The sequence below is a fragment of the Sciurus carolinensis genome, chromosome 10 (assembly GCF_902686445.1).
Source record: "Sciurus carolinensis chromosome 10, mSciCar1.2, whole genome shotgun sequence".
Lineage (NCBI taxonomy): Eukaryota > Metazoa > Chordata > Mammalia > Rodentia > Sciuridae > Sciurus > Sciurus carolinensis.
The window spans coordinates 34,494,671-34,506,638 of NC_062222.1; the positions used below are offsets into that span (position 1 = coordinate 34,494,671).

At 37.0% G+C, this 11,968-nt stretch overlaps 1 protein-coding gene across 8 annotated transcripts in view; it reads left to right on the plus strand.

Moving 5' to 3' along the window:
- Rapgef2 (Rap guanine nucleotide exchange factor 2) overlaps positions 1-11,592 on the plus strand; it is a 247,702-nt gene extending 236,110 nt beyond the window's left edge. For 4 of the 8 annotated variants that reach the window (XM_047566221.1, XM_047566224.1, XM_047566222.1 and 1 more), the window contains 6 exons: positions 1,820-1,972; positions 2,736-2,858; positions 4,123-4,348; positions 4,820-5,379; positions 8,081-8,386; positions 9,544-11,592. In XM_047566221.1, the coding sequence (XP_047422177.1) occupies positions 1,820-1,972; positions 2,736-2,858; positions 4,123-4,348; positions 4,820-5,379; positions 8,081-8,386; positions 9,544-9,569 (1,394 nt within the window). In that variant the 3' untranslated portion in view covers positions 9,570-11,592. The remainder of the gene's footprint in view (positions 1-1,819; positions 1,973-2,735; positions 2,859-4,122; positions 4,349-4,819; positions 5,380-8,080; positions 8,387-9,543) is intronic. The other 4 variants (XM_047566228.1, XM_047566226.1, XM_047566227.1 and 1 more) reach the window with 2 other exon arrangements.
- Positions 11,593-11,968: the final 376 nt, after the last annotated feature.

Sequence of the window (11,968 nt, forward strand, 5' to 3'; positions counted from 1 at the left end):
TTAAGCTTTATTTTTGCCAGTGAGTAGGACTGTTTTTATACCTAGTATCTTATTTAAAAACATTTATTTGTCATGGTAAGGTAAGGAAATAAAATGAGCAAGTTTCGCATTTACCAACTTAATTTTTTTCTAATACTGAAGTGGTTTTGTTCATATATGACTTTTAAACTAGTTCTGTCTTATGATCAATGAATTGCAGAAACGTAATCAGAATATTTTAAGCTATTGATTTGTCTGGAGGTGATTTTGTTTTTTTTTTTTTTTTTTTCTTTTCTTTTCTTTCGTGGTTCTGGGGATGGAACCCTGGGCCTTGTGCATGATAGGCATGAAAGCGAATTCTTATTTATTGAGTCACTGATTCGGTAACTTGGGAGCAGTGAGAACATCTAATGCCTCAGTGTTAAAAAGCAGTCATTTTTCATCTTTCCCATCAAAAGTAACTGATCTGACTTAGTCCCTTTATATAAATGTAAAACAAAGTAAGTTTTATAAAAATGTATTGGTTCTTTTTTTCTACATATATGTAGAAGAAAACAATGTTAACAGAAATAAAGAAATTTTAAAAAGTAAATGGATAGCAAAGAGTTTGTTCAGATAAAATTAGATGGCAGTAATGAAGTTCCTGCACTCTGTGAGTTGGACAGAAGTAACGTGGTACATCCATCATGGACTCTGTTCTTGCCCCGTTCCTCTTGATCAGCAAATGTCTTCTCTGTTGAGTTTTGGAGAACTATGAGAAAAGAACACCTTTACTTGACATCTGCCCCCTTTCAAATATTTGTTATATTCTCCCTATCACAAACAAATCAAATTACTTGTTTCTTTATTGCTCTTGCTCTCAATACACATGTACTTCTAAGCCCCCTGCAGGCTGAACTTTTTGTTTGGAAGATTATTAGTCTTCCTTTTAGCTAAAAATAGCCTGTTAGCCATATTTAATATAGTGTAGGTATGCCTGCATATGAAACTCTCTTTCATTTTCCAAAGAGAATATCTCAAAATATTTTAGGTTCATCTGAATTTATGAACTGAAAAAAATGTCCTTGAAATATTACATGTAATGATATTTAGTATAACCTATTTAAAGTCACATTACATAAAATAGTAACTTAAAGATACTGAGAGGCATTTCCCCCCAGTCTAATTAATGAAATATTGTTTCAAAGTAAAATTCGACTTCTTTTTTTCTGAAAAATAATTTGGGGGGAGGGCACTTTATATCCTCATACTACTGGATCCTACACTGGTTCACTCCCTTCTTCTGAAAGCTACTTCCATGGTCTATGTGCACAGTGCTGTCATGAGGTGTCTCCTGCCCCTCTTTCATGTGCTTATTTGTATATAAGGGCATAGAATTCCTTTCATTTACTGTTCTAGACAGTTCCTCTTAACCCTTGACCCTTTACTTTTCTCCCACCATTCCCACTTCTCCAGAGCTAACATTTCCAACAATACCGGAATATGTTCCCATCCCAAACTAAACAACTGGAGTTGAAATTGGCCGTACCACTTTCATCCTAAATTCAGGTGTTTTCAAATTGTCTGTTTTTTCTTCATTGTTGAATAAAAATGATGACACTTTAAGGTTTAAAATATTAAGTAAAATATCAAAATCTGTTTCTAGTAGTCTGGTAGCTATCAGTCAAAAACAAAACTCCAGGTATCTCGTGCCTTTGGCAGGATCTGTTTATACCATGAGTAGTAACACCAAGAACATTTTGATCATAAATAAGTTGAATCTTACTGTACACAAAAATGTTTGTCATTACTATTTATTTTCAGTCTTGAAAATACATACCTAACTTATTTTCTTTTATAGGTATCAACTCTCCACAAGCTTTAAAGAAAATTCTTTCCCTGTCTGAAGAAGGGAGTTTAGAACGTCATAAGAAGCCAGCTGATGATACAATATCAAATGCTTCTTCACAACTGTCTTCTCCTCCCACTTCCCCACAGAGTTCTCCAAGGAAAGGTAGAACTAAACAATTTGCTCTTTTTCTTTATCAAAAATCTATACATTTCAGTTATAATAAATTCTGGAATTATGAAATATCATAATTTTTAATATCATACTCATTTTAAATGATCTCTTATATGATGTTCAATGAATTTTTTTTCCCTCAGTGTATAAATTGGGAAAATTTTTGGTATTTCTTTTAAATATTTCTCTTATAATAGAATTAAATTTATAACTATAAAACTATTTCTAAATTTTAAGTTTTTTATTGGCTGAGTGTGGAAAGAATCCTTTTACATTAAAACTCCATATTACTAAATTTGGTTATATAACATTAATACAGAGAAGAACTCTTTGAAAACATAAAAAACTGATATGTTCCTGATTTATTTTTTCCCTTGTGTTAATATGGGTCTTGATTACCTTTTTTGTTGCTATTTTAAGAGACTACATTTTAGGCAATCAAAATCTTCTCCTTATATGGATACTTTCTTATATTAAAATAGATGATAATTTTCTTCCACATAACTCTCCAGGTTCCTTCTTCCCCCTACCCTTTAATTGAAAAGGGTGAGTGTCAGTCAGTAGTAAAAAGCTAAGATTTAGTTTTCTTTAGAGGATGATCTAAAAGGTTAATCAATTATTAGATTTCACTCACTCAACAAATAACTGCTTTTCTTTGTAGACATTTCAGGCATCTGTGCATTTTGTGTGGGTATCAGTTCTAGGGCCTTTGTTAAATGGATATATCTAAATTCTTTTCTCATCCTGTTGTTAGGTGGCAGTGGCAATCAGCTGAGATCTTTTGGCTCCGGGCAGTTGGACTTAACCAGTTCCTCCTCTTCTCTTGGAAGTGAGAACAGTAACAAGAATAACAATGCACCACGGACCTATGGGATAGGTGGGGTTTTTAGAACCAAAAACGGGGTGGGAAAGAGAGGAATCATCTCATTAGTTGAAGAAAATGGGAGAGTTCCTCCAAATGTCAGGTGCTCCATCTGAGTGATTTTTCTGGACAGTGTTTTTTGTTGTTGGTTTTTTCGTTTTTTTGTTTTTTGTTTTTTGTTTTTTTTTTGAGCAGAATTTTCAGGGAGGGATTTAAATCTTGCTCATCAGAATTTGCAGTGTGTGTTTATAAAAAATATTTCATGTATGAACATGTTAAATTTTTTCAAGACCTGTGTAACCTTTAAAAAATAAATCAGGAAGTACCAGTTTACTAAATGAATGGAAACATACTTCAATTGGGAGCATTTAGATGCTCTGGATACATATGTATATTTTAAACTAATATGAGATCCTTAGTCATATTATAAAAAAAGATAAAAATAAGTACTGAGAAAGATTTGTTTTTTTTCTTTTCCATTAAAAATATCAAGATAAGCCTCTTCCTATTTGACTTTCAGAAATATTTTTAGTAACAAAGAAGAGTTAAGGATCCTTTTAGGACAGGAAATGGACATCTGTTGAGGCATTTTACAGTTATGGTCTGGGGAAAAGTACACATTACATCCTAAACAATTGGCTTTTCATGTGATTCAGCTAATACATTATTAATGATGAAAAACTGAAGGGCAAAAATCCAAAGAGATATTCTTTAGGTCTTATTTCTTATTCTTTTTGAAGACTATTTTCAGTTGAATTTTTCTCTGCTGTACTTATAACTCTGAAAATTGAAAACTTAGTTGAAAACAAGATTACTGACTTTGCAGTTTGGAAAAAAGAAATCATACTTTCAAGTCTAATCAATTGTTGTTGTTGTTGTTGTTTCCTAGTACTGGGATTCAAACGCAGGCGTTGGATGTATGCTTAGCCTTCACTCTACCACTGAGTTATACCTCCAACCCAGTTTCCTTTTATAGATTAATGCTAGTGTAATGTGTAGCCGGGGAAGCTAAGTATAGTCAAGTAGTGAAATCTTTTCCAAGCTTGTATAACAGTATACGTGGAGGGAGAGAGAGAGAGTTGTCCCTCTCTAACGTTTTAACTCCATTCGAGTAAATATTTACTTTAATCTTTTAGTCACTTGGTTAAAAAAATAATCCTATTTCAATGGTGATATCCATGCTTACTTTTTTTTTTTCCTTTTGCTTCTATTTGGTGGACATCAGTCTTACGTTGTAAACCCAGAGTGTCTAACTAATCTGGTTTTGTTTCTCATGCAGGTTATACTTTGGCTCCCAGTGGTACTGTGGATAATTTTTCAGATTCTGGTCACAGTGAAATTTCTTCACGATCCAGTATTGTCAGCAATTCTTCTTTTGACTCGGTGCCGGTCTCGCTCCATGATGAGAGGCGCCAGAGGCATTCTGTCAGCATTGTGGAAACAAACCTAGGTGTGGGCAGGACAGAACGGCGGACCATGATTGAACCTGATCAATACAGCTTAGGGTAGATGACTTTCCTTAGCATTCTTTCACATCCCTTCTTCCATGTCTCTTTTAAGAATGAATGTTTTGTGGATTATTAAGTACCATGTTCTTTTTGTTGGGCCTGCTGCTTTTTCGTTAAGCTTCTTTATTGCATGATCATTGTGGCTTTGTGTGGGAGGTGGAGGGTGGACATTAGGCTGTACCCCACTTCCTTGGTATAAGCTACCTTCCTTAAGTAACCAGATGGTATTGAGCCATCCTTAATCTTGCAGGGAATATGTTCTTTTCTATAGCAAGTCATTGTTATTTTCTCTCTGCATTTATGTTATAGTAATGACAAAGGTAAGAAAACTGGACATGGCATCCACTGTAATGCATGTCAGTAGTATTTTCAGCCCCTTTCTGGGATGAGAGAAAGCTACCCTTGTAGAAAAAAATTATATTGAACAATCTTGCATTGTTTTTCTTTTTATCTGTTTTGATCATTTAGGTCGTATGCACCAGTGTCGGAGAGCCGAGGCTTATACGCCACAGCTACAGTAATTTCTTCTCCAAGCACAGAGGAGCTTTCCCAAGACCAGGGGGACCGAGCTTCTCTTGATGCTGCTGACAGTGGTCGGGGGAGCTGGACATCGTGCTCAAGTGGTTCGCATGATAATATACAGACCATCCAGCACCAGAGAAGTTGGGAAACACTTCCATTTGGACACACCCACTTTGATTATTCAGGGGATCCTACAGGTTTATGGGCCTCAAGTAGCCATATGGACCAAATGATGTTTTCTGATCATAGTGCAAAATATAACAGGCAGAATCAAAGTAGAGAGAGTCTTGAACAAGCCCAGTCCAGGGCAAGCTGGGCATCTTCCACAGGTTACTGGGGAGAAGATTCAGAGGGTGACACAGGAACAATAAAGCGAAGAGGTGGAAAGGATGTTTCCATTGAGGCTGAAAGCACTAGCATAACATCTGCGACCACAGAAGAAACCAAACCTGTGCCCGTGCCTGCCCACATAGCTGTGACACCCAGTACTGCAAAGGGGGTCATAGGTAAGTTTAAAAACTGGGAGTGTTGGCACATCTGGATCATGGCTATAATCTGATTATTTCAAAAGTCAAATTATTTGTTTGTGGGATTTTTTGGTACTGGAATTTGAACCTGGGATGTTTAACCTCTGAACCACATCACCAGCACCCTCACCTTTTTTTTTTTTTTTTTTTTTAAATAAATTTAGAGACAGGGTCTCACAAAGTCAGTTAGGGTCTCACTAAGTTGCTGGAGCTGTCTTTGAACTCATGATCCTCCTGTATCAGCATCCCAAGCCACTGGGATTACAGGTTTGTGCCAACATTCCTGTCTGTGTTTGTGGGTCTTTCCCTCATTTTACAGGGCTTCCAAATTAGCATGGAGTTCAGGATTTTGATATGAATGGTGGTTAAGAGCCTGGGTGTATACAGTAAAACATTCAGTAAATCTTAGCTCCAAGTATGAGTATACTGTCATTATGGGTGTTACCTAATTTGTTTTCTTTTAACTGGAAAATTATCAGAATGGATGCCTATTTTTCACAGGGAGGGATTTTTCTTTAATTGAAAATGTTTTAAATGTTGACCCTTAAATTTTATTTAGAACTTCACCCTATGCCTAATAAAACCTTTTCATTAGCCAAGCATGGTGGTTCCTACTTGTAACACTAGTTGCTTAGGAGGCTGAGACAGGAAGATTACAAGTTCGAGCCAACCTGAGCAACTTAGGGAGACCCTGTCTCAAATTAAAATTTAAAAAGGGCTTGGTGTATTGCTCAATAGTAGGCAAGTTGCCTAGCATGTGTGAGGCCCTGGGTTCAGTCTCCAGCATGCCAAAACAAAAATTGATTGATTTTCATTATGTAGACACATTGTTTCTCTGCCAAATAAATTCTTTCTGCACACTAGAGCAAGGCAGAGGTTGCTCATTGGGTAAAGACTAAGGGTTCAGGCATAGAACTCAGGCAGATGGGGTTGGAATTCTTGTTTTACTACTTTGTAGTAGCTCTCTGACACTGGAGAGAGGCTCTGCCTATTTCCTCATCTATAAAATGAGTTTTTAGTAATCAATAGAGTAAGCGTGAGGATGAAAGAAAATCTATGAAAAGTACTCAGAATAGCACTTAGATAGTATATTCATAAGTAACTGAAAGATACTGCTGCTCTTTGTAAAGTATTACCCATTCCCTCAGTGAAATCATAGAAAAAATGTATTTTCTTAGCATATTTAAGATCTGTTTAGTTGAAATAATAGGAATAGATTATAGGATATGGGAATATAATCTGGAATATGGGCATCACTTTCATTAGTAGGGACATTGTAACTATTTTGCCTTACAAATAGTTGTGAGTGGGTGTCAAATTTAGTAGCCTTCTGAGATAAATAAGGACATAACAGTAGTGATAGCTTTTTATCACTGCAACAAAGTACTTGAGAAAGTCAACTTAAAAGAGAAAAGATTTACTTTGACTCACAGTGTTAAAGTTTCAGTCCATGGTCACTTGACTCCATTGTTTCTGGGCCTGTGTCAAGGCAAAACATGATGGGGAGAGCATGACAAAGCAAAGCTGCTCACTTCTTGGCATCCAGGAAGCAGAAAGTGTGAGAAAAAGGGACTGAGGACAAAATATTCCCTTCAAAGACATGCCTCCTGTGACCTACTTCCTCCACTGAGGTCCTATCTGTTAAAGTTTCTACCTCCTCCCAGTAATTCCATCAGCTAGAGACCAGACCTTTAACATATGAGCCGTTAGAGAGCATTCCAGATTCAAACTATAACAAGCATTAAAACATATTCTTAATTTGATCTTTGTCAAGTGCTTTCTATTGACAAATTCATTCTGTGATATTTTATTGAAAAGAAAGGATAATTTTTAGTTCCTAACAGTTGAGTTCAGAAAGTTCAAGAAAATAAAACTTTAAAATTTTAGTTTTATTTGACTTTATAGATTTCATGTTATAGGTCATGAACATTAATTAATTAAAGGATTTGCAGAAAAATAAATACCTCATAGTTTTAGTTTCAAAATTGGCATCTCTCTTTCTGTACTACTTTTCCTTCTTTATTTTAATTCACTGTTTCCCAAAGTGAAACCTGGAGACCTGAAAGTAACATGGAATTGACTCCCAGGTTGATAAAAGCAAACCAAAGATGGAATGGACTAGTTTGTCTCTGGGGCAGGGAGAGAAAGAAAGGAAAATTTTGCCAAGTACTAACATGTTCTAAGCATAATACTGGTACCTGTTCATGTTCTTGCTTTGCTTTAATCTGCACAATAAATCCAAGGGTTAGGTATTCACCCGGTTAACACTTCTTACTGTTTTCTAGTTAAAAGCACAGGGTTTTTTTGTTTTTTGTTTTGGTTTTTGTAGTGCTGGGAATTAAACCCAGGACCCGGCACAGGCTAGGTTGGTAACCTACCAGTGAGCTATAGCCCCAACCTTACATTTTTTTTTTTTTTTTTTTAAGTAGTCTGTTTATGGTTAAACATACTTAGATTGCTAGTAGCTTCACTGACCACACAGAGGTAACCATGGTGGATGTTTGCTTTACTTAACATCTGTTTCCTGACTGGCCACACACCTGGATAACCCAATCAGAACACATTTGCTGCGACACTGCATATGGTGTTTTAATAATTATTTTAATGTTTTATAAGCATTTGTCATGTGAAGTAGTCTTCCACAAAATTCATAACAGCTGGTACATTGTTTCTGCTGCAGCACGAAAGGAGGGAAGGTATCGAGAGCCGCCCCCAACCCCACCGGGCTACATCGGAATCCCCATCACTGACTTCCCAGAAGGGCATTCCCATCCAGCCAGGAAACCTCCGGACTACAATGTGGCACTTCAGAGGTCTCGGATGGTCGCACGGTCCTCGGACACCGCTGGACCCTCGCCGGGGCAGCAGCCGCCCGGGCTCCCAACCAGCAGCAGGCCTGTGAGCAAACCTCAGTGGCATAAGCCCAGCGAGTCCGACCCGCGCCTCGCCCCCCGCCAGTCTCAGGGCTTCTCCGCCGAGGAGGATGGTACATGCATCTTCTTAAAACCTTTGCAGGAGGGGGGCAATTTGGGCGCCTATGAGCCTCGAGGGGGATCAGTGCTCTTACATGTCCTCAGCTGTGTCCCCCCACCCAAGAGGTCACATAAACAGGGATCCAGGTTGAGGGTTAAAGCTTTGGAAGGCTTTCTTTATGTGAGGTGTTTCTGGGTTTTGTTTGCGTTTTCTCCAAATGACTTTAAAAATGCCACAGATTACAGAGGGGTCACTTGTAATAAAGTGTGCACGTGACTGGATGTCTTCTCTAGATTTTTTAGTGGATTTTGTTTCTGTGGTTTTGGGGATGGAACCCAGAGTCCCAGCATGTGAGGCAAGTGATCTACCACTGAACTACCCCAGCCTGGATTTCTTTCCTAATTCTTAGTAAAATTAAAGTACTTCTGTGGCTGTATTTTAAGGTTAAAAATAAAAATCTCACAAGTTTGTGCTGTCTCTAAGAATTTAAAGGAACATTTTGACCTAAAAAACAAGGGTAGTTCAAGTTTTCTGTGGAAATGTTACATTTGGACTTAGGGTTGGACCTGACTTGGGAAATGAAAGACGTAATTTCTCTCTCTTTTGACTTCTTTTTACAAATTTACAAATCTACCTGCCTCTCTTGGGTTAAGTACAAGGAGAGAGATCATATTCCCCCACCCTCTTTTTTTGGTTTTGTTTTCAGTTTCACCTGTTTTATTACACAATCATTAAAGAAAAAAGTGAAATATAATAAATGAACTAGTCATAATCTGCCACTTGCAGATAACCACTATTAACATCCTTTTATATATCCTCCTAGACTTTTAAATGTATGTGACTATTATTAAAAACGAGATAACACATTGCAGTTTTATAACTTTTTTAAAAAATGAATTATTACTCATAACTTTCCAACCAATAAACATAACAATATGTATTTTTAATATTGCATGTGTGTATGTGTGTGTATGAAGGTATGCATCATATATCCATTTTTAAACTTTTAAAATTATTAATTGCCTAGAAAACAGACAAAAATTTTAGATGAGCATATGTATACATACGTACGATTTGTTATTAGCACATCAGTGGGGTATTCTCTATAGCATGGGAAATTACTTGCTTGCTCATCTGTTTGTTTTGTTTTCTTCCCTCCTGTGTTTGTAGAAGATGAACAAGTGTCTGCTGTTTGAGGCACAGGCTGTCGTGGATCCTGGACGAGCCACCTAAAGGAGAGCACAAGAAGACCGGGGCCTTGGAACTCACATCCTGAGGATGGTGGACCAGTTTGCCTCCTTCCCTGCCTTAAAAGCAGCATGGGGCTTCTTCTCCCCTTCTTCCTTTCCCCTTTGCATGTGAAATACTGTGAAGAAATCGCCCTGGCACTTTTCAGACTTTGTTGCTTGAAATGCACAGTGCAGCAATCTTTGAGCTCCCACTGTTGCTGCCTGCCACATCACACAGTGTCATTCCAAATTCCAAGATCATCACAAGAAGATGATTCTCTCTGGCTGCACTTCTCAATGCCTGGAAGGATTTTTAAAAATCTTCCTTTTAGATTTCAATCCAGTCTAGCACTTGGTCTCGTTGGGATAATGAGAACAGCTAGCCATTGAACTACTTGGGGCCTTTAACCCACCAAGGAAGACAAAGAAAACAGTGAAATCCTCTGAGTACAGTGCTTGTCCACTTGTTTACAATGTCTTTTTTTTTTTTTTTTTCTAAATGAATTTAAAGATGTGTTTAGAGAGTAAATGTTATATCCATTTAATGATTACAGTATTATTTTGAACCATAAGTAGGGTTGCCAGCCTGGGTTTCCAAAAAAACAAAAATGAAAAAACCAAATATGCCGGACAGGGTGTGGCCACACCAAGAAGAAGGGAAGACCTGGTTTGTTATCCTGTCTTCCCATGTTCTTCTGGCCTCACCCGCAAAGTGCCCTATCCTGGAAGTATAAAATGTTAGCCAATTACTTAAATTCCAAGGCACCCCATCCACTCCTCCCCCAGTGGGTGGGGGGGTCTTCTGTAAAACTGTTTGCACATGGCCAGGGGAGGGAAACAGGACTCTTGTGTCCTGTCTGAGCCTTATGGAGGCAGGGCAGTGTCATCTGAGGGTGTGTCCTGCTCCATTGAAATGGATGGCAAACCCCATTTTTTAAGTTATATTTTTTTGATTTTGTTAATTTAGAGTTTTAGGATATTTTTTGTTTTTATTTTTTAAAAGAAAACATTTATAACTGGATAGCATTGCAGTGAAAGCAGCTTGGAATGTTGGAGCTAATGCCAGCTGTTAATACTGCTCTTTCAAGACAGCCTCCCTTTATCAAATTGGCATTAGGGAATAAACAAGTCTTTAAACATAATAAAAGATCAAAAACCTGGTTAGATTTGCCAGTCTTTGCAAGGTGGGTTAGTCACCAGAGACTAACCCATAAGTGGCTTTATGGACGCTGCGTAGAGAGAAGGTCTAAGTGTAGCAACCATCTGCTCACAGCTGCTATTAACCCTATAATGACTGAAAATGACCCCTCCACTCTATTTTTGTGTTGTTTTTGCACAGACTCCGGAAAAGTGAAGGCTGCCAATCCGAGTAGTACTCAAATGTGAGGAACTGCTGGTCTTGGATTTTTTTCCATTAAATTCAGCTGATCATATTGATCAGTAGATAAACGTAAATAGCTTCAAATTTTAAAAGTCGAATTGCAGTGTTTTTTCACTGTATCAAACAATGTCAGTGCTTTATTTAATAATTCTCTTCTGTACCATGGCATTTGTCTACTTGCTTATATATTACATTGTCAATTTATGCATTTGTAATTTTACATGTAATATGCATTATTTGCCAGTTTTATTATATAGGCTATGGACCTCATGTGCATATAGAAAGACAGAAATCTAGCTCTACCACAAGTTGCACAAATGTTATCTAAACATTAAGTAATTGTAGAACATAGGACTGCTAATCTCAGTTCGCTCCGTGATGTTGCGTGCAGAATGTACAATTAACTGGTGATTTCCTCATACTTTTGATACTACTTGTACCTGTATGTCTTTTAGAAAGACATTGGTGGAGTCTGTATCCCTTTTGTATTTTTAATACAATAATTGTACATATTGGTTATATTTTTGTTGAAGATGGTAGAAATGTACTATGTTTATGCTTCTACATCCAGTTTGTACAAGCTGGAAAATAAATAAATATAACATAAAGCCTTGTGTATATTCTTAATGAATTGTGCATGCTTTTTATTATGGAAATAACAGTTCTTCAGTCTCACTACCAAAGCTTATCCTCCAGAGACTTAAGAGGCTTAACCTCTTGCTTGGTAGAAACTACCTGATAGCCTGTTTCTTTTAAGAAAGGTTTTTGTTGATTTAAAGAAATTAATATCATTAATGTTAACACAAACATAAGCACATTCAGATTTGTCAGTTTCTTAAGGCTCAGTGAAAAATTAAGACGATATCACAATATATTTGCATAAAACATTGTTTTTTCTCAATCTCTCCCCAATGAAAATCTGTATGGGACAAAATATTTTGATTCCCAGTATTTGTATTGAGAAGAAGGACTTCAGAGAACAGAA